We start from the raw sequence: 21,594 nt of genomic DNA on the forward strand, positions 1-21,594 counted from the left end.
CCCCCATCTATCTGGTCGACTGGCTCCCCTTTTCTCTGCCTGCCAGCCCCACCTTTCCCTCCTTTGCCTAACTATTGGCCACTTGGTTTTTTTATTAAACTAATCGGGTGCAGGCAAGGTGAAACAGCATAGTTAAACAAATACTCTGTTCCACAACAGAGGGGTGGCTTGGTGTTTTTTCCTCCTAAAAGTCTTTTCTTAAATTCTAGCTAAATCCTAATGTGACATCACTGTGAAGCCAGGTTGACATTTGCTCATGATGTAATGGTTTCCACAGGGCACACCAGTGTTTGTCCATGCTGGGCCTTTTGCCAACATTGCACATGGGAATTCCTCCATCATTGCAGACCGGATTGCACTCAAGCTTGTTGGCCCTGAGGGCTTCGTAGGTGAGTCCTGTGCATCCATGGTGGATGGATCTGTGTTGCATTTAATGTCACGCAGTGATGGTAATTTCACACTTGCTCATCTTCCTTGTAGTGACTGAAGCAGGATTCGGAGCAGACATAGGAATGGAAAAGTTCTTCAACATCAAGTGCCGATATTCTGGTCTCCAGCCACATGTGGTGGTTCTTGTTGCCACTGTCAGAGCTCTTAAAATGCATGGGGGCGGCCCCACGGTGAGGACCAAGGACTGAGAGTGGTTATCAGGAATGTTCTAGAGGCTTAGAGGAAATTTCATGACTCATCCCGGGGTTGGCATTCCCTCGCTCTTATTTATTCTCTTGATGGATAGAAAGCTAAAGCCAGGATGACCACATAACTCATGGACAGGCCACCTCACCCTCAGGGACAGATCCCCTTGCATCATCTTAAGGGGACCCAAACTGGTTTTGTCACCCACCTATCTAAGCCCCTCTAAGGGCTTGTGCTTGGCCTTACTGGCAGAAAACTCCATGTCAGCCTGTTCTTTATACATCTGAATGTTATTTTCCTTCTTGATATTGACACTGGCAGCCTGCCAGAAAACACAGTGCAGAAGCAGATGTCAGCTATGAGCAGCCATTCTTGCTGATAGCCTGCGGTAAGCTGTCGGGCTGCCTGAGACAGGTAGCTCAGGACTGGCGGCTGATAGAGGCAAAGGGTGGGCTCACTTAGGGCCAGCTATTCCTGGACCTGACGTGTTTTCCTAGACTCCTATTGCTTAGAAACTACTTATTCTAGTATTTTCACATCTCTTCTTTGTTTGCCATTTGAGAAGCGGGGTCTCACACTGTAGTCTGTCGATCCTAGAACTCCCTCTAAAGATCAGACTGGCCTCAAACTTACGAGACCCTCCTGCCTCTGCCTCCTGAGTACTGGGAGTAAATGTACCAGCACACCTGGCTTCAGACTAAAATGTACAGTTGGTTATACTGTTGAGCAATCATTGTAGTATTAAGTTTCTGCTCTTTGGACATTACTAGTGTGACTTAGGGAACAAGATCTTGAATCTGTTTCTTGGTGCAGTGACACCCATTTGTCCTAATAGACCAATTCTCAAGTGTTTTGGATTTTTTTTGTATGTGTTTTCAGGATTGGGGGTACACTGAGGACTGAACCTAGAGCTTTGCACATGGCTGGATTGAACCTAGAGCTTGCCACATGTCTGACAAGTGTTTGACTACTAGCCTTCTTTGTACACTTATAAATTGCTGATGGCCTAAAAACGCTTTTGGGGGGGTGTTTTTTTTTTTTTTTTTTTTTTAAGATGGGGTTTCTCTGTATCTCTGGCTGTCCTGGCACTTACTGTGTAGACCAGACTGGCCTTGAACTCATAGATCCGCCTGGCTCTGCCTCCGTGTACAGGGATTAAAGGTATATGCCCACCACCTGGCCCAAAAAAAAAAAAAAAATGCTTTTATTTATATGAGTTACAGCTATTAATATTTAATATATTTGAAATTAGAGCTGAGTTGCACAGTAACGAAAATAGCCTTTTTAAATGAAAAGCAACTATTTTCTGAAATGAAGTGCAGGCACTCTTTCCCCTTTCTCCTGCGTCTGGCTCCCCAGAGACATTAGATTGATTCTCTTCTACACATGACCTTGAGATGTCTCTGGGCAGGTAACCTTTGGAGAGATCATTGTCCACCCAGTGAGAGAGTGAAGGCTCATTTGGGAAATCATTTTGGCCTCGGGCCCTCCCTGGGAGGTTAGGTCCAGACTGTCTGAAAGCACTCTGCTAACTCACACAGCCTCTCTCAGCCCGTGGTTGGTCTAGCTGCCCCTGAGAACCGAACCTCGGACACCCCCTTTCTGTCAGGAATGTTAGATAGGCTGTCTTCAGATTCTAGCCGGCATTCCCATCTCACATGCACCTCAGTCACCCACCGTCTTTACACAATAGCATGACCAACTTGCCTGTGGCCAGTGATAGATGGGATAAAGCCCCATGAAGCCTTAAATGTACACAAACATTGAGGAGGGGTGGGTTATTTTTCCATTTTTGTAACTCGCTTATGCGGTTCTTGAGTATGATTTTTGTAGGTGACAACATTATGTTGCAATGTCCAAAGGTTGAATGGGCCTGGAAGCCTCACTGTAATAATGCTGGCCCCCACCCTGGCTGTCCTGAGGGGAGGCTTTGCCTCTACAGCTCTCTCTATCCAGGAGCCAGACCTGTGGGGAGCTATGCAGAAGGTCGCTGCCTCCTGTTTATTTTCCATGCAGCTTTTCTAGGATCAGAGCACCATAGCCTGGATACACAGACCTCAAATCTTCCTGACGAGTAGGAGAGCCAGCTAGAGGCTTTTGATCACTGTTGCCTACAGTGACAAGTGCATCAACCCTGAACCCTTTGTCTGTACCATGCAGCAGGGCTGAATCAGCACCCAGACCAGAAGCCAGGCCCAGGCCCCTCCCCTTAGTGACACAGTGAGCTAACTGCTTTAGAGTCCACATACCTCTAAGTCTACTTACAGGCCCTCCCTTGTCACCCTCTCCCCCCTTTTGCCCTCTTGAGAGAGGGTCACGTAACCCAGACTGGCCTCCAACCTCTATGTTGACGGGAACCGAGAAGCGAGTCTGCAGTACTAGGGATTGCAGGCACACACGGACTGTTGATTCCCTCTTATTCGTTATTCAGTCATCCTAGGTCAGCCCTCACCCACCCCTCCTGCCAAGTCGTGAGCTGCAGTTGCTCTTCCCAGGCCTGACCTTAGCATCCATCCATAGTGCCCTTTGCAGGACTGGAGGCTGCCTTTCCCTCATCACCTTACACCCATTCCACCGGTGTGTACTTCACTCGGTGGGATCACTGTCCTGCCACAAGCATATTTTTGTCAACCGTGGCCTCCATCGATAGTCCCTCCTCATCTCAATTCACAAAGAACCACCCGGCGCTCCCAGCAGTCATTGTTCTGTGCCCTGTGTCACGCTCCACGTCCATTGGGCAGGAAACAGCTTCACGCGGCTGGCCAGCCAGCCCTTCCTTCTCTGAAGGGTGCAGCCACTCGCCTGTCAGTGTGTACACCTGACTGACTTTGTCTCCTTTCTTCCAGGTCACCGCTGGACTGCCCCTTCCCGAGGCTTACACTAAAGAGGTAACTACAGTTATTTCTGATCCTGGTCCTAGGAAGTCACACCCCAAATCAGCATGTCCTCAACAAAGGGGGAGTCACTCTGACCCTGGGCTGTTCCTTGGGATTGGGGGTGGGGATGACAAACAAAACAAACTGTGGTGAACGGGTAATCGTATCAAAGATGCAGCTGAGAGTAGAAATGGCCCAACGAGGATGGCAAGAAGCCATTGTCCTAGGCCAGTGACTGGTTCTCACAGTTTTACTCCCAGGCAGCATTTGGCTGTATCTGGAAGCTTTGTGTTGCTGTTTGTTAGCAATAGGGTCTTGTCATATAGGCCAAGCTGGCCTTAAACACCATGAGTGCTGAGATCAGAGACATGCACTCTATACCCAGCTAGAGAGAGTATAACCACAGAGGTGTTACTGGTATCTGATGTGTAGAAGAAGCCAGGGAATGTTCCTAACAGCCAGAATGTGTAGGGCGCCCCTACCTGCCAACCCCTCCCCGCCCGGTGCCAGAGTTAAGCCATGCTCTAGGCTGCACATTTCTTCCCTTTCATTATCTTTCCTAAATGCCATTTAAATCAAGCAAGGAGAGACCTTTAGAAATAGCATTTTCTCTACAAACCCAAACCTGCGTCCTGGGGCCACTAAGTGCCCTGGCTGGTCTTCAGCCACATCGTCCATAATCTGATTTGATCTGTTGGGCAGGAGCTCAAAGAAGAGTTCTAAGCTTTTTTCTTTTCTTTTCTTTCCTTTCATAATGACATCATTTACCATCAAAGGAACATCCCCAGGCCACTGTGAGTGGTTCCGTGGATAAGATGCAGGGTCAGTGGCTGTCACTGTTGATTCAGTTTCTCTGTCCTTTTGGAGGCGTTTACATTACCAAGCAGTACAGGGTCAGTTGTACAATCCCCAAATGAAGTTTGCAAAACTGTCTAGAAAAAATATGGTTGGTGCCTTGAATCTGCCGGTCTTCTGAGCTGTGATTTGCCTTTTATGGTCATCTGTGTGACTCAGCGTAGGAGGGGAATTCACAGTTCTGGCCCTCCTGCCATCCCCCAGCCTTTCCTGTATCTAATTGCAGTGACTGCCCCAAACTGGCCCAGCTGGTGTCTTTATTTAAGAGATTCAACTTGTTTAGAACGGTTCTCACTCAATTGGTCTTGCGTATGAATTGGTTTTTATGCGGATAAAGGTAAAAATAATTAGAGTGCTGTTTAGACCATCAGATAATCCTCATGTCAGACTACAGTTGGGGGGCAGGGGGCTTGAAAAGTGTAAGATCTTATTTGTTTCTGCCCTTAGTCTTCCTACTTTTCCTGCTGCTTTAGGCAACTAAAACCAGGAATGGAGGGAGGGAATGGGAGAAGAGGAGGGAAGGGATGTAAAATAAATAAAAACACTTAATTTAAAAAACAAGAATAGTGCTAGGTTTTCCTAGTGATCCAGCATGTTTCCATGAAGACAACCACATCTTATTTATTTGTTGGTTTTCTTGAGACTTGGTCCCATTTTATAGCTCTGACTAACTTAGAATTCAATCTATAACCCAGACTGCCTTGAATGCACAGATACATGTTTGCCTCTTTCTCCTAAGTGCTGGGATTAAAGGTGTATGCTACTACACCTAGGCATAGGTTTTATTTTTACTAATATTTTGAGGCTCTGATTATTTTCTGTGTCCCAGTGCTGGGTCAGACCCAGGGTCTCATGCTTGCTGCTCTGCAGTCTCTCCCCTTAGTGCGTTTACCTTACAAAAATGAAGTTAGACACTATAAGGATGTAAAACAATTCACCAGATGGCTTAGGAGCCAAGAGCACAGACCTGAATTCAATTCCCAGCACCCACACAGCAGCTCACAACTGTGTGTAACTCCAGGATCCAACACCCTCACACAAGACGTACATGCAGCCAAAACACCAATGCACATAAAAATTAATAATTTTTTAAAGTAAATAAAAAGTTGTTGACCCCACCCTGCCACTAAAAAGATATCTGGGAGGTGGTGGCACAGTCTCCTTTAATCCTAGCATTCAAGAGGCAGAGGCAGGTGGATCTCTGGGAACTTGAGGATAGCCTGGTTTACAGATCAAGTTCCAAGACTGTTACACAGAGAAACCCTGTCTCCTTGAAGAAAAAAAAAAAAAATGTAAAAACACTGAAATTCCTTTAACAGTTGGTACATATTCTTCTGACTGGGGAAGTTACTAGCTTAGTTGCTGGTGTGGTTGCCAAGCCAACACAAAGCTTGTGTTTAATCTCTGCTACTGCACAAGGCTGGGCATGCCATTGCACTCCGAGAATCCTACCACTTACAAAGTGGAAGCAGGAGAATAATCAGAAATGCAATGTTACCCTTGACTATATAGCAAGTTTGATGCAAACTTGGGCAACATGAGACACTGTAGCCATCTGGCTCTCTATATCTAGATTGATTTAACCTGTTGGGATACACCTGGTAGAAGAAGAGAACTGAGCCCCGAAAGCTGACCTTTAACCTCCCAAATCATACCATGGCACAGCAAGGACATGCGCTCGCACAAGCACGCATGCACGCACACACACACACACACACACACACACACACACACACACACACACACAGTCATCATTCATGTAATTTGGTGGTGGAGAGGAGGGGCAGGGACACACACACACACACACAGTCATCATTCATGTAATTTGGTGGTGGATAAGAGTTCATGTACTGTTATAAGAATCTTGTCAATAAATAAGTAAATAAGGGGCTCAGCGGTTAAGAGCATTGACTCCTCCTCAAGAGGACCTGGGTTTAATTCCAGGTACCCACACAGTGGGTCACAACAACCTTTAACTCCAGCCCCAGAGATGATCCTCTGGCTTCCAGGGACGTTGCATACATATGGTGCTCAGACTTATAGGCAAAACTCCCATACACACAAAGTAATAAAATAAAAAATTTTAAAGGGTTAAATAAGTAAATAATGTTTCCACAAGTTTCTTTCATTGCTTGCCTTTAAGTTAAACGTTATAGTATTTTTGAAGGTATGTTTGGGAAACAGGATATGAGAATATATCAGTACACCACCCAGAACAAACTATTATTTTTTAAGATTACTCTATCTTAGGTATAGGGATGTTTTTGCCTGCTTCTATATCTTTTGGTCCTCCTTAGCTTCAAGTGCTAGGATCATAGGCCATGACAGCTGATTCGTGTGGTGCTGAGGGTCAAACCCAGGGCTTCATGCATGCTAAGCAAGCACTCTGCTCGCTGAACTGTAGCCTCAAAGATCTAATATTTTATATGGTTTCATTGTCATTGTTTGTTTTTGATCTATCTGTTTTTTGCATGTATGTAGGAGTGCCTACGTGTATTTATGTGCACTGTATTCATGTCTAGCTCCCTTGAAACTGGATTTACAGGTGGCTGGTAGGATCCTCTCCAAGAACAGCCAGTGTTCCTAACTGCCGAACCATCAGACTCGGCCCTGGTTTTTCTTTTATAAACTTATTTTTATTCATATGTCTCTGTGCATGCATGGGGAACAGGCATGCTGAGGAGACCAGAAAAGGGTGTTCCTTAAAATTGGAGTTACAAGCTGTTATGAGCTGCCTGACTTAGATGCTGGAACCAAATTTACTTCCTGTGGATGGACAGGAAGTAGTTTTTTGTTTTTTTTTTTTTTTTTTTTTTTTTTTTTTTTGAGACAGGGTTTCTCTGTAGCCCTCGCTGTCCTGGAACTCTGTAGAACAGGCTGCCCTCAAGCTCAGAGATCTGCCTGCTTCTGCTTCCTGGGTGCTGGGATTAAATGTGTGGACCACACCCCTGGCTAGTTGTAGTACCCTAAACCACTGAGCTATGTGTCTGTCCAGTCCAGTACTTGGGTTTTTATTTGCCTTGTTTTATTAGCCTTGGGAAGGCTGGAAGTTAAGTTCATTAAATCCTCAGAAATTTCACTTATTTCTTGCAGGACGGTATTTATGACCATTGGGTATTAAATGCCTTTAGGGTGTCGGTTGAGCCCTGTGCTGGGTGGGCTATCTTATGACCAAATGATTTGCACAGTACTGAGATAATGATGCACAGATTAAGATACACAGGATGAGGTTAAAAATAAGGGTTATATATTTTATTCTGGGAAAAGTCACTTACACAAGAAGCCAATGACCCGAAAGTTCCCACTCCAAGGATCCACACCCAGCCTGCTCTCCGTGACCCAAGCAAGTTGGGGTCTGGGACCCCAGACCAGTCTACCCCATCAAGCCTGCACCTGTGACCACGCCCAAATGCTGTGGTTAGTGCAACAGCTGCAGGCAGGGTGGGTCTCTCAGTGTACTGAGAAGAGTCCCGTTGTTCTGTTGCACTACAGGATTAATCTGATGTGTCAACACACAAGTTACAAGTGTAATTTAAGTAGAGATAGCAAACTCATCCCCTTCAAACAACAAAGAGGACATTAATATGTTACGGAATGACGTCATATTTTTCAGGGTGCAGGGAGACAGCACAGCTTCCCTCCAGGGCTGTAGACATGAGTGATTCTGTTTACTCCACCAGCAGCAAGTGGGCTGTGAATCGATGGCCTTCCTGATGGCCCACCTCCTTGCCCTCACTGTGAATGTCTTCTGGCTCAAAGACACATTTCCCTCCCTTTTATTTATTTATTTAATTTATTCATTCAGTTCACTGGGTAACCCAGGCTGACCTCCACTTCTCTATCCTGCAGCCTCCGCCTTCTGAGTGCTGGGATTACAGGTGTGCCCTGCCATTCCCCTGGGGACAGTTTCTGTCTTCAAAAAGCAACAGCTGTTTTCACGTCTGCTTGCTTTGACCTTGATGGGCCTTTTGCTATTGTTTTGCAGAACCTGGACCTGGTTGAAAAGGGCTTCAGTAACTTGAGGAAACAAATAGAAAATGCCAGGATGTTTGGAGTGCCTGTGGTCGTGGCCATGAACGCATTCAAGTACGTGCAGAATACAGAGAAAGGGGTGTGGGAAATGGCAGTTGTGTGGCGCCACTTCTGGCTGCATTTTGTCCTTTGCTCACTGCTGTTGGATATAGCCCATGGTTTAGCCTGTGACGTGGCAGGCACCTTATGTGTCCCAGCAGACTTGCCACCTCACCACTGAGGTCCGGAAATCAGAGCTGCTGCTCAGGGCCCTCTGCTCTGCTGAGCAATGAGGAGAACGCACAAGCTTGACAAGAAATGGTCTTGTTGGTCGTTCCAAGGCCTTTTGTCCTCTAACAGAAGAGCATAGCCCGCAGCATAGCTTTATTTCACTGCGTCAAGTGGGATGTCATATTGAGAGTGGAACGTAAGAGCTGTGTGGGTTGCTTGGCACTTTAGCACTGTTTAGGCTTTCAAAATAATGCCCTCACCGCAGTGCAATGGGAAGAAGCAATTTGTGAAGCTAGTATTTACTGATTCCCATTGGTGCCCTGGGAATGTTCCAGATACTCTACATGTATTGCCGTCTAACCCTCATGATATCCTGGGGCAGCCCTGCTGTGATTCTTTCCAGTGTTTCCTTGTGGGAGCCAAATAAGTACAGATGAAGTAAATGACCAGAAGTCACCCCGGCCTGTTAGCTACCCGGCTGAGCTTGAGACCAGTCTGGATTGAGTAGTGTCCGTTTTCCAGACGGCAGTCTATGTGGGGTTTAATGGCGTACGCAAGATCTACTCTCCCTCCCCACCGCCTTCCATTCTTAACATGAAGCCCTCATATACAGGACAGACACAGATGCTGAACTGGACCTCATCGCCCGCCTCTCCAGAGAACATGGAGCTTTTGATGCTGTCAAATGCACCCACTGGGCGGAAGGAGGCCAGGGGGCCTTAGCCCTGGCTCAGGCCGTCCAGAGAGCGTCACAGGCCCCCAGCAGCTTCCGGCTCCTCTATGACCTCAAGGTGGGTTTCTTGCATATGTAAACAGAACCAAAACAGAAAATGGAGTGTGTGTGAAAAATGCCTCAGTGTGGAACCTGTGTGTAGTTAGCAGCGTGTACCTGGTGGTCTGATTGCCTTGTGGGTAAGTCGCCCCAACCCACACAGCCTGAACTCTCACAGATGATTGGCTTGTTTGCAAAGAGAAATACCTGGAGAGCTTAGCTCACTCCCTGGCCTTTGGAAGCTTACAGTATACTTATGCCCTTTTGTGGGTAGAGCCAAGTGTATAACTCACTGCATTGCAGGCTTTCCCAGTGGCCATGTAGTAACAAAGCAGCTATATCTGGCTCTGGAAAATTCTCTGACCATTTCTCAGTAATAGAGCAAAGAAGAGTGTTCCCAAGCCCACTTCCTGGTGTCATGTCACTCCAAGTTCAGAGAAGCCTTCCAAGCCAAAACCAAAGCTCCTTCCCAGGTTTAGTCATATTCCCCATCGCCAGGTCAGGTGAATTACATCTGGCCTGGCAGATGCAGTTTATCAGAGAGTGGAGCCCAGGTCAGATGGCTCAGTCAGTAAAGTGTCTGCCACCTGAGCATGAGGACTGACCGGAGTTCAGGTCCCCAGGACCATGTAAGAGTCAGATGTCGAAGTGTATGTCTGCAACCCCAGTGCCGGAGACATGTATCTCTAGAATTGATTTTTTTTCAGCTGGTGAAGCCCAGTCAATGAGCTGTAGGTTCAGTGAGAGACCCTGACTCAAAAAGTAAGGGGAGACCATTATTCTTGAGTTTCAACTTAAAATGTATCTATCTTTTTGCACTATGTGGATTTAATACATGGAGAGTTAATTAGCATTCTCCTGTTGAGCTTTGGTTGTGTAAATAGGGCTGAAAATCTGTTCAAACAATCCCCCTTCTAGAAAAAGCCTTAAACAAACAAAAAGCACTTATAGGGCCCTTCTCCAAGCTGATGTCCATGGTGCCTGAGTCAGGAATCCTAGACCTTGAGTGAGAGATCTGGGGATTCATAATCCTTTTCTCTCAGGAGCTCCTCTCTGTGCTGGCAAACAGGAGGCTGCCACTTTTTGTATTATTCAACATCTGCGTGTCTTAAATCACCCCTCAACCAAGTGTTTTTGCTTCTGAAGTTCTAAATGTGCCTTGGCATTTAACAAGCTCCAATTATAAGATGCATATGAGCGTCATCCGCAGCTTTATATCGCCACCACTGAGAGCGCACTTTTCAGGGCCATTTTAGAAAGCGCTCTGGGAAGTGGTCACTATTCAGTAAAAACTAAAGTCTGTCTTTATAGGTAGAGTGTTGCTCTTTTTAATTTCTGCCTGATATATTCATTTAGCCTTAGTTACCAAGGAGGAGAGATGTGTGTGCAATCTACATATCTATATGCATATAGAGACAGAGAATGACTTTGTATCTGGGAGATATTTTCCACTTAGCCAAATCTGGAACTTTGTATAAAAATGGTTCTGGGCTCGGTGTGTAAAGGCACTTGTATCCCCCTGGGTTCAGTCCTCAGAACCCACATCGTTGAAGGACGTAACTGACTCCCATTAGTTGTTTTGGTCCCCACCCAGGAGCAGTGGGAAATGCATGTCCATATGCTAAACACATACAATAAAGAAGGATCTCAATTATAAGATGTAGCTTAGGTGTAGAGTGTTTGCCTGGAATAGTTGCTCTCAACCCGTGGGTTGAATGATCCTTTAAGAGGGATCACCTAAGACCATTAGAAAACACAGATATTTATGTTGTAAATTACAGTAGCAAAATTACAATTATGAGCTAGAAACAAAAATAATTTTATGACTGGGGGTCACTACCATAACATGAGGAACTGTATTAAAGGGTTGCAGCATTAGATGCTAGGTTTTATCCTCACCATCTCCAATAATCAAATTAGTTAAATGTTTGTGAAAAAAGGAATCTCAAATTATTTGCATGCCTGTAGAATATAAAATGCAACTTGTATTTCTTTTGGGGACACTGACCTGTATTGTCCTTACTAAGAATGCATGAATGTGTGTCTAGTCACAGCCCCCTTCTCTCTTGTGCATCAGCTCTCCATTGAGGATAAAATCAGGATCATCGCACAGAAGATCTATGGGGCAGATAACATTGAGTTGCTCCCTGAAGCACAGAAGAAAGCAGAAGTCTACACAAAGCAGGTAGGTGTTCGCTGTCTGAACCCTGAGCTTTCTTTCCCAGTTTTTATGACCTCCCCACACTCCACTCCTCCAGATAGCAACCTCCTCTCCCAAAATACTGGTCTTAGGTGAAGAGTCCCGGGCCTGAATTCTGTGTCTACCTGTATGTATGTGAACGTCTAGGGAAGCCAGGAGGAAATATGGAATGTTCTGATGAGATGCTGAGGTCCCTCTGTCGTGCTCTCCTCTCTGCTCCACATACTGCGTTTTATTGCTTATAAAGATGGAAATCAAATAGTCACTTGTAGGCTATAGTTAAGTACTCTCCTCCATCCCTTACAAGGATTCCTTTTTGTTTTGCTCTGTGATAACTAAGCTGAAGGGTGTTGAGGTAGAGGTAGGTATGCAGGGGGCCAGCCATCTCAGAGTCTCGAGATGGTATCCAGATGCTCTTCCATTGCATAATCAGTGTTTCTCTTGACAGTATCCAGACGCTCTTCATTGCAAAGTCAGTGTTTCCTTTGTCAGTGCCCTATTCCCTTTCTCCCCCCCCAGGGCTTTGGGAATCTACCCATCTGCATGGCCAAAACGCACCTGTCTCTGTCTCACAACCCAGAGCAAAAAGGTGCACCTACTGGGTTCATCCTGCCCATCCGAGACATCCGTGCCAGCGTTGGTGCTGGTTTTCTGTACCCTTTAGTAGGAACGGTAAGTGGAACCTGCTCATTGCCTCTCCTCTGAGGAAGTTGTAATTAGGCCTATCTGTGTTAGGCCTGATCTTGATATGGACCGTGAAGTACCCATTCAATATAACACTGCGCCTACCTCTGTTGAATAAAATTGTTTCCCAGGGGCAGTTTGCTCTTGGTTGAACCCGGAATGGGTCTAATTGGGCTCAGATGATGCCAATATCCAGTCTGCCCTCTGTGTACATGATTTCAGCATCCACTGATTCAATTGTCTGTGGACTGACAATAGTATTGGGTATGGTGGTACATACCTGTAACCCCAGCACTTGAGATGAGGTCTGCTGCAAGTGTGAGGCCAACCTGGTCTACATAGTGGGTTGCAGTTCAGCCAGGGCTACTGTGATGAGGCCCTGTCGCAAAGCAAAGCAAGCAACTCTCCCTTGAAGAGCCAATACCCACTGTTGGGTGTGTCTTACTTGCTGCTACTCTTTGATTAGTCCATAATCCACGTGCCTTTCTCTCATTTTAGCATCTCCTTTTCTTTTTAATCTTCTTGCTTAGGCCTATTTTAAAATGTCTTTAATAAAATCTCTAACTCAGCTTCCAAAGCAAAATTGCTGGGGGTGGGGGGGAGTGACTGACATGAGTGGATATAGATTTCTTATCAGTTTTTAAATAACGTTGTGTAACAGCTGTTTATCTGGCTTTTAAATTGTATAAGGTGTTAAATGTTGTGTAGGTGGGGGAAAAAGAAGAAACATTTTAGCCAGGCGATGGCGCACACCTTTAATCCCAGCACTTGGAAGGCAGAGAGAGGCAGATCTCTATGTTTTTGAGGCCAGCCTGGTCTACAGAGCTAGGACACACAGAGAAACCCTATCTCCAAGAGAGGGGGGAAGGGAGAAAGAGGGAGAAAATAAGAAAAGGGCAATATTATGCACATTCCAGAGTAGGCAGGTTCTTCAAGAAAGTCACCTTAATGATTCTTAATAATTGTATTTTAATCCTTCCTGGTGTCTGGGTGTAACTCAGTAGCTGAGCACTTGCCTAGCATGCCCAAGGGCCTGGGTTCAGACCCGGCACAGCACAAAACAACAATCAAATCCAAACAACCTTAGCAACACCTGACTGCTATTGGAATTTCAGCAGAGTTCAGAGGGTGTGTGCATCCATGCATGTGTGTGTGGTATGTGTGTGCATGCTTTCGCATGTTTGGGGGTGGTGTGCAAGCATTTGTGCATGCGTATGGGGTATGCATATGGGGTGTGTGTGTGTGTGTGTGTGTGTGTGTGTGTGTGTGTGTGATGCTTCAGGGTGACTGGCTTTCCAGAGTTTTGCATCTAGGTTTACATGTAAGTATACATGCCATTGCTTGCTTGTTTTTTTCTGATTATCAGTGACCAGTGTTTACAGGGGCAGATCTTCCTCTGAGAAGGAATAAAGGTACTGAAAATTCTAGCCATTGCTGCTCTGGGAGCCATCTCTGGAATTTTCTGCCAGCACATACATGCACGTCTAGGCCAGTGTCGCCCATCATTTGCCTTTCTAATGTAGTCTGCTGGGTTGTTCTGGGTCTGAAGACCAGACCTGTCCTTTCCTCTCCTTGTCCCCACACCCACCCCTTTCTTCTTACAGAGTGCATTAACAGAAGCCAGTCGTCGGGTCTCTACTGCTCCCCTTGGAGACTGACTGGTGCTCAGAAGTCAGCATTGGGTTTTCCTCAAATATTGATGTTTTGTGTTATAGAAAATGATTCATGGAGTTTGACATTTTTATAGTGAAGCTTTAGAACTTCAGTCTAAGCTGTCTTCCTTTCTGGGTCTGCTCTGGAACGACTGTGTATATTCATTATACAGGCAGTATGATTGGGGGGGGAAAATGCCACATTTTCTGTTACAAGCCATATGAATTTGCAGAAAAGAAGCAAGCACAAATATAGTGCGGAGATTCAAGTTTAGCTTTAGAGAGCCTGAGAATCAGTAAGTATAGAGACCGTAAAGCCATCCAGGCCTTGCACTGAAATGAAATGCCTTGGCTCAAGTTTAAGGAGGTGGCTCATGGTGTCGTGTCACTGCCATCACAGAAATTACATGGCCTTCTATGCGAGATCCGCTGAAAGAACATTGCAAAACAGACACCTCCTTTTGGTTGCTTTGTTTAGCCGTCTTGAGAGATGGTTTTGCTAGGCAGTACTGTGTACCCCAGGCGGGTCTGAAACTTTCAACAATCAATCCTACCTCAGGCTCCCCAGTGCTGGGATTACAGGGTGTCCCACCTTCCTGTGGTCTTGCGAAGCGTGTTGCTCACTGCCTCAGCCATGTGTGCTCAGCTTCTCCAGCACCTGCCAGTACAGGTGAGAGACCGGACCATGCTTCCCCCGCTCAGCCACGACTGTCCTGCCCAAGAGCAGAGTGAGGCTGGCCTTTGGCTTGCAGAGGGACATGAGGGATTCTTGTTCATACCAGCATCATTGACTGGGTTTTTAACATGTAACAAGAAGAGCGGCCCCTTCATTGATAACTTAAAAGGTGTGCCCGGTTCTGTGGCTGTTGCAAGGCACAAAGGGGAAGGTAAATCATTACATTGAGTGGGCCACGGTAAGCAAGTACTATTCAAAGGATGACTTGCCTTCCTCCCTGTCTGTCCTGAGGATCAAACTCAGGTCATCAGCTTGGCAGCAAGCACCATCACCCAGTAAGCCCCCTTGCTGGTCCCTTCAGTTCATTTGTACTGCTGTGTTACCTCTTAGATGAGCACAATGCCTGGACTCCCTACCCGGCCCTGTTTTTATGATATTGACTTGGACCCCGAAACTGAACAAGTGAATGGATTATTTTAAACAGGTGAGCTGTTTCTGGCCAATTTGTTTACTTCATATGAGTGGGGAGGGGTGTGTGCATATTATGTATTGGGGTCAGAGGGGTCGGTATTCTTTTACCATGTGGCTCCTGGGTTTTTAGGTTTGGTAGCAAGTGCCTTTAGAACTGTCTCTCCTGCCCTGCAAAAAGTTTGTTTATGTTTTCACTTTGAGATTATTCGTGAATTCCAATGCTCAAACCAAATTTACAAACACTCAAATTCTAGCCATTTCCAAATATATTTTTTTTTCCATAATTCACTGAGAAGAGGTATCCAGGAAAGAGAATTACCAATAATCGACAGATGAACGGTTCATGTCTCAGTCTGGAAGAGTCCTGGTCACTATGAAGGCCTGCAGGGGATGTTAATGTCTTTCTGAAGGATGCCCAGGAGGCTTGGAGTTCAAAGTTAATGGTCTAGTAGGGGCAGGAGCAGCCCCAAACCCATCTGTATGCCTTGAAAAGACAGGTGCCAGGTGCCTCCAACACTCAGGAGGCAGAGACAGGAGGATCTCTGAGTTCAAGGACAGCCTGGTCTACAGAGTGAGTTCAGGACAGCCAGGCTACACAGAGAAACACTGTCTTGAAAAACCAAAAAGAAAGAGGAAGGAAGGAAGAAAGGGAGGGAGAGAGGGAGGGAGGAAGGGAAGAGAGAAGAAAGAAAGACAGGTGGCAAGCATTGGGCTGGGGGTGTAGCTGTGTGAGAGCCGTGTTCGATTCCCAAGAAAGCACACACATACACTCACAGGGCCGTCAGTCGGGTAATCATCCATAAAGCAGAGAAGAGAAGGAAGCAGAGCCACTTGGGTCCTGTGTAACAGGGCTAGGGTACTCACCTGAGTAACACTGAGTTCAGATCTCAAAAATGTCAAGCAGGGAAATGGTCCCTCTCCAAGGGATTAAAAAACAGCCTGCTCCTGGAAGGAGCTGTGGATGGCCTGTCTGGTGCCAGGGACACGTGTGAGAAGAGAACAGAATGCCTGTCTTATCAGCAGTAAGGAGCTTTTAGGTGGTAGAGGAATGTCCCCAGGTATGTGAGGGGAAGATAAGCTTTCATCGTGTGTTCACCCCTGGCCAGATCTGCCAAGGTGTTTTCAGACAAGCAGAGGGTTGCCACCCCCACTTCTGCTAGGAAGTTACTTAACAGTGTAGTCTATATACTGCAGCAAAATGAGGAAGTAAACCAAGAAAGGGAAAGGTATGTGCTTTAGGGAACTGGATTTGGACAGTAGTGATGGGGTTCTCACAAGGGCACGTGACAGGACTGAGTTTCAGATGTGGTTCAGAACGTGGAGGAAGGCTGCGTGGAGCTGGGAGACAGGGATAACAAGGTACTAGAAAAGCAAGCCTCCTGCCTGTGTCAAGATGTGGTCTTCACTCAGACCACGGTGAGGAGAGTGAGTTTGGTGTAAGGAAGCACTTGCTGCCGAGGGTGAACGTGCCATAGGGCTTTTTCCCAGCTGCCTGCTCCATCTGGCACGTTGTTCACACATCCATCATGCTGCAGGTTGGTTTTCAAGTTCATGTATGGACAGACCCTGGAATACTCACCCAGAGAAAAGGGTGTAAGTGTGAACAGTTTTGGAGATGCAACTGGAGAATGATGAAGTGTGGAAAGATGAAAACACAGTGCTTAGAGAAAACCATTCATTCATTCATTCATTATCTTGCTTTTCTTTCTAGATCTTCTGTCTCCAAGAGGCTACTTTGTCTAATCAGTGTCTGTTCAGACCTGTAGAGGAAATGTGCAGAAGATCAGGAAGTCGGTCCCTGCCCCAAAGAGCTTCAGAAATAGTGGGAGTTTCCCCAAAGCCTTTCACAGCCTTAATTCACACCATCATGTATAAATTAACATAAATCATGTCTATTTACTTAGTGAATGTTCACAGAATAAATTAAATAATTTTGCAATCTTGGTGTTGAAACATAAATTGTGACTTTGATAGACTTCGGTAGAATGGGCCAGGCAGTGGTAGCCATGCCTTTAATCCCAACACATAAGAGGCAGAGGTAAGTGGATCTCCGGGAGTTCCAGGACAGCCAGGGCTACACAGAGAAACCTCTCTCAAAAAAAAAAAAAAAAAAAAAAAAAAAAAAAAAAAAAAATAGTGTAATGGCTGCCATCCATCCAGTGGGCACATGGGGAGGGGGACAGCTGCAGGAGGCACTTAGTGATCTGTTGTTTAAAGGGGAGGTGGGTGCTGGCCTATGTATTTATCTCTGTGAGAACATAACTCAAGAGAACTGAAAGAGTGGGAATAGGGTCTGGAGGGAGACTTCCCTGTTTTATACTTTCCTGGTCTGGCTGAGCTCCCCATCTGAATCAGTTCCTTAATGTTGTTTTTTGTTACTGGTATGTGGATGGGTGGGGTGTGTATGTGTGTGTGCGCGCGCGCGCGCATGCACACATACATTGGATGGATGGGTTGATGACAGATCGATAGATATAATTTTTAAATTATATAAAATAACATTTCTATGTGGGTTTGTTTTTTTGGTTTTGTTTGTTTGTTTATTTGTTTGTTTTTCTAATACTTAATTTGGGTTTCTATGTGGGTTTTGTTTGTTTTTCCAGACAAGGCTTGTCTATTTAACAGTCCTGGTATTGTAGACCAGGCTGGCCTCGAACTCACGGATTCCTGCTTGCCTTGCCTCTGCCTCCCAAGTGCAGTGCTGGGATTAAAGGTGTGTGCCACCACTGCCTGGCTCCTCCTCTTTTCCCTTTAGTATTCTCCTTCCATCTTGTTCTGTTGTCATCCCTACCCCTCCCTCATGGACCCCTTTTTAGTTTCCTGACCTTTACTCCTATTTACTCCTACCTAAATAACAGTTAAAGGCTAGCATCTGCATGCAACAGAATAAGCTGCATTTGTGAGCATAGGATACCTCACTTAATATAGTGATCCATTTTCATGATTTCCTGTTTCTTCGTGGCTGGATAAAATTCTATTTTATGCATGTACCACATTTTAATTATCCATTCTGGTAACAGACTTCTGTGCTGATTGCTCAAGGATGACAACACAAGCTTTAGGTGGGCCTCTCTGCTCCACTGGCTTAGCAAATGTTTGCTAGACTGCTGAGAAGTTCCTGCGCTCGACTTTTCCATACACTGTCTTGTGAGTTTTTGTCTGTTTGGAGTTCTAGCATGTTCTTGCTTCTCTTGTCTTCTATTTTTCCTCTCCCTGCATTGGCTCCTTCCAGATGCTGCAAACCCTTGATGCCAAAGCTAAGTATTGCTGGTGTGAACACAGCTCTGTTTTCCCAGGTGTCTTTGCTTTTGTTATACTTAATTCCATGGGCTCACGTCAGTGTTGTGATACAGTTTTGTGATCTGAAAAAACAATGGCAGCACATTGGGAAGTGAACGGCAAAGGAGTCATTAGCATGGTACTCCCCTCTGGCCTTTATTGCTTCACTCACTTTATGGGAAAAAAGGGTGCTGTTGCTGCTTCCTCACGGGTAGTTCTGAAGTCAAGTAAACACATCCTATAAGGCGCTTTGTGCAGTGCCTGGCACATTTGGAGTACTCATTGCTGTCCCTGATGAAGCATCTTTTGGTAGGCTTCAAAATAGTCTATAGAGATTTGCTAGGAATCCATTTGTAAACATGAAGGTAGCAGTCCATCTTAAAGGACGCAGTCTTATGAGATACAGTGACTTGGAGACCATCTTAAAGGACCCAGGCTTCCTCCATACTAACAAACTTTGGGGAAGCCAATCCTCAATACCAGAAAGAATAATGGACAAATGAATATAGTGAAGGGAGATTTGACCTTCATGTATGTGGATGTGGCTGCCTATAGAAGCTGAAAGAGGGTGTTGGATTTGCTGAAGCTGGAGTCATAAGTGCTTGTGAACTTCCTGTGGACGCTGAGAATCTAACTTGGGTTCTGGAAGAGTAATCAGTACTTTAACCACTGAGGAGCTCTTCAGCCCCTAAAGTTTCTTTTTTGTCTTTTGGGGGCAGGGTATATCTCAGACTGACCTGGAAGTCACTATGAAGACCACACTGGCTTTGAACTCACAGAGATCCTCCTGCCTCTGCCTCCCAGAATGATAGGCTTTAAAGACACTGGAATTTTAGTTTATTTTTTTAATATGTGTATGTGTCAGTGTGGGCTGGTGCCCATAGAAGCCAGTGGATTTGGATCCCCTAGAACTGGAGTTAGAGGTATTTGTGAGCTGCCTGACATGGCAGTTAGGATCCTAACTCCAGTCTATATAGGATAGCAACAAACACTCTTAACTGCTGAATCATCTCTCCAGCCCTGTGGTTTTTACTATTGCAAATAATGTAGCATAGGGCTTGAGCTCATTGGGGGAGTGCTTGCCTGGCATGTGTAAGGCCCAGGGTTTAATCAACAAAGCCACAAGTAAATAAATAACATAACGGTAAGTAGACAACATTAGAAAACCTGGGAAATTCTCATGTGTCTTTGCAACTTGTGTACAGGCATCCACACGACTAACCCCTGCCAGTGAAACGCCCATCTTCATGACAAGAACTGACATCTGTGGAAATGTGTACTTTTATTGTAATCACTTAGGCTTCTATCTCGTTTTACAGAAAGGTATTTCAGGGTTCTAGTGATGGTGTCTGCTGTCACCTTATTCCAGAGACTCTGCTCTCTGCCACCTCTCAGCAGTTCTTAGAAGCCAGGGCAGCTCCTGCCAAGCTGTGCAAAGCAGAAAACTGGGTCCATTCCGCTTGCCTCCAGAAGGAAGAGGTAACTGCAATGTATGGAAGTTTAAAGGAGAGATGAGTTTAAAGGTGGCTGCTGAGCAATCCTGATAGGCAAGGATTTTATGCAGCTGATTCTTGGATCTTTGCTCAAAGGTGCCACAAGAGTAGAGGCTCTTTCCATAATGGAAGGAGGCATAAGACATCTGCAGCCATATGTATAAAATACATATAGACGCATCAGTGCATGACGACCTGTGTCACCAGCACAGGTCCTAACCCTTCACCACGGAACTAGCCTCTCTCCAGACCCATTGGTCCCCAGTCTTCAGGCCCTCCTGTCTCCATGCTGGTAGGATTCCCGAGAAGCAGATTGTACCTCCTGATTGTCCCTCAGCTGCTGTATGCTGACGATGTATATACACATAATTGCCCCTCAGATGCTGTACACACACATAATTTAAGAGTGACAGCAGTGCGTATGTGCTGCCAAGTAAGGCACTTGGGTTTGTGTTGGCTCCCTGCAGCTGTCAAGGTACTTACAAATAGATCAAACCACCCGGGATCTGGAACCACAGGTTCATTAGATGGTGCCAGAGGAAAATACTGTGGAAGGCTTTTTCTGAGAAAGGCTCAACAACATAAAAGAATTGTTAACAAGATGGTAAGACTGGGTAGCTCCAAGCCTGGACTGTATGGATGGGAACCAGAAGGGAAGAGATGGTTTAATCAATTCAGTGCTGTTCAGATGCATATGTAGGCTATTTTATTGGCACACTGTATCGGTGACATTAATAAGATTAGCTGTAAGGAGGATAGCTCCTTGTCAGATTGCAGAGGTATTTATAGTTCATTTCCTAATTATATAATTCAAATAGAGTAGTAGGGAATAATACAGTAATAGCTTCAACAGTATTTTCACTTAAATGTGTTTAGGAATGACAGGTTTCTTTCATGTATGATGTATGGCGTGCATTGTTCAAACATCTGGCATCGAGTTCTAGTCATACCCTAAAGAAAAGCCACAAACGTGTGTTTTATTTATAGTAATGTTCTTTCTCTTCTGGGTATGTATGTGTGTGTGCATGAGAGAGGGAGATACCAGATAAGTTATTGATCATATAAATTGTATTTTCCCTTAGAATGGATGATAAATCTACCTCTTAGACCATGCTCAGCTGCTTTTTTAATAACAAAGCAAGTAGGAGAGCTACAAGTTCTTAGTTGCTCTTAATTGCTGGTGTTTCAACCTGCATCTCTCATCTCCCAATGCTTTTTTTTTTTTTTTTTTTTTTTTTTTTTTTTTTCTTAAGTGAGTTTTGCTATGTAACATAGCCTGGCTAGGGACTTGCCATCCTCCTGCTTCAGCTACTCAAGTCCTGGGATTGCACAGCCACACTTGGTTGGCTTCATGTGCTTTCTAATAACATAGCTATGCTTCTCATCCTCATCTGAATCATCCTGCTTTTTCTTCTCTTCCTAAAGTGACTGCCAGCTCCCAGATCTGCAGGATCTGAGGAACCTTTCGTCACAGCACCTCTGCTGCTTGAGTGGTGTATTTCTTCCAGCTTATTTCAAGTTCAAAACAGCTAGAAGCAAGGTTAACATATAACCTACCAGGGGATAAAAAGACTATTTTCACCCACCCATGTTTGCTGGGTGAACAAGGGTAAACCAAGTTCATTTTGTTTTTTGAGACAGGGTCTCATGTAGCCTAGACTGGCCTTAGACTCCTTATGTGGCCAACAATGGCTTTGAAAGTCTCATCCTACTATATCTCCCTCCTAAGTGCTGAGATCACAGGCATGTGTCACCATG

The 21,594-nt window shown here is 45.4% G+C and overlaps 1 protein-coding gene across 1 annotated transcript in view; it reads left to right on the plus strand.

Moving 5' to 3' along the window:
* Positions 1–16,999, plus strand: part of Mthfd1 (methylenetetrahydrofolate dehydrogenase, cyclohydrolase and formyltetrahydrofolate synthetase 1) — a 60,979-nt gene extending 43,980 nt beyond the window's left edge. Inside the window, exons 20-28 of the mRNA XM_051196019.1 lie at positions 278–389; positions 481–620; positions 3,483–3,524; positions 8,353–8,453; positions 9,223–9,400; positions 11,459–11,566; positions 12,101–12,253; positions 14,984–15,077; positions 16,776–16,999. Coding sequence (XP_051051976.1) covers positions 278–389; positions 481–620; positions 3,483–3,524; positions 8,353–8,453; positions 9,223–9,400; positions 11,459–11,566; positions 12,101–12,253; positions 14,984–15,073 — 924 coding nt within the window. The 3' untranslated portion in view covers positions 15,074–15,077; positions 16,776–16,999. The remainder of the gene's footprint in view (positions 1–277; positions 390–480; positions 621–3,482; positions 3,525–8,352; positions 8,454–9,222; positions 9,401–11,458; positions 11,567–12,100; positions 12,254–14,983; positions 15,078–16,775) is intronic.
* The last annotated feature ends 4,595 nt before the right edge of the window (positions 17,000–21,594 follow it).

The sequence above is a fragment of the Phodopus roborovskii genome, unplaced genomic scaffold, assembly GCF_943737965.1.
Source record: "Phodopus roborovskii unplaced genomic scaffold, PHOROB, whole genome shotgun sequence".
Lineage (NCBI taxonomy): Eukaryota > Metazoa > Chordata > Mammalia > Rodentia > Cricetidae > Phodopus > Phodopus roborovskii.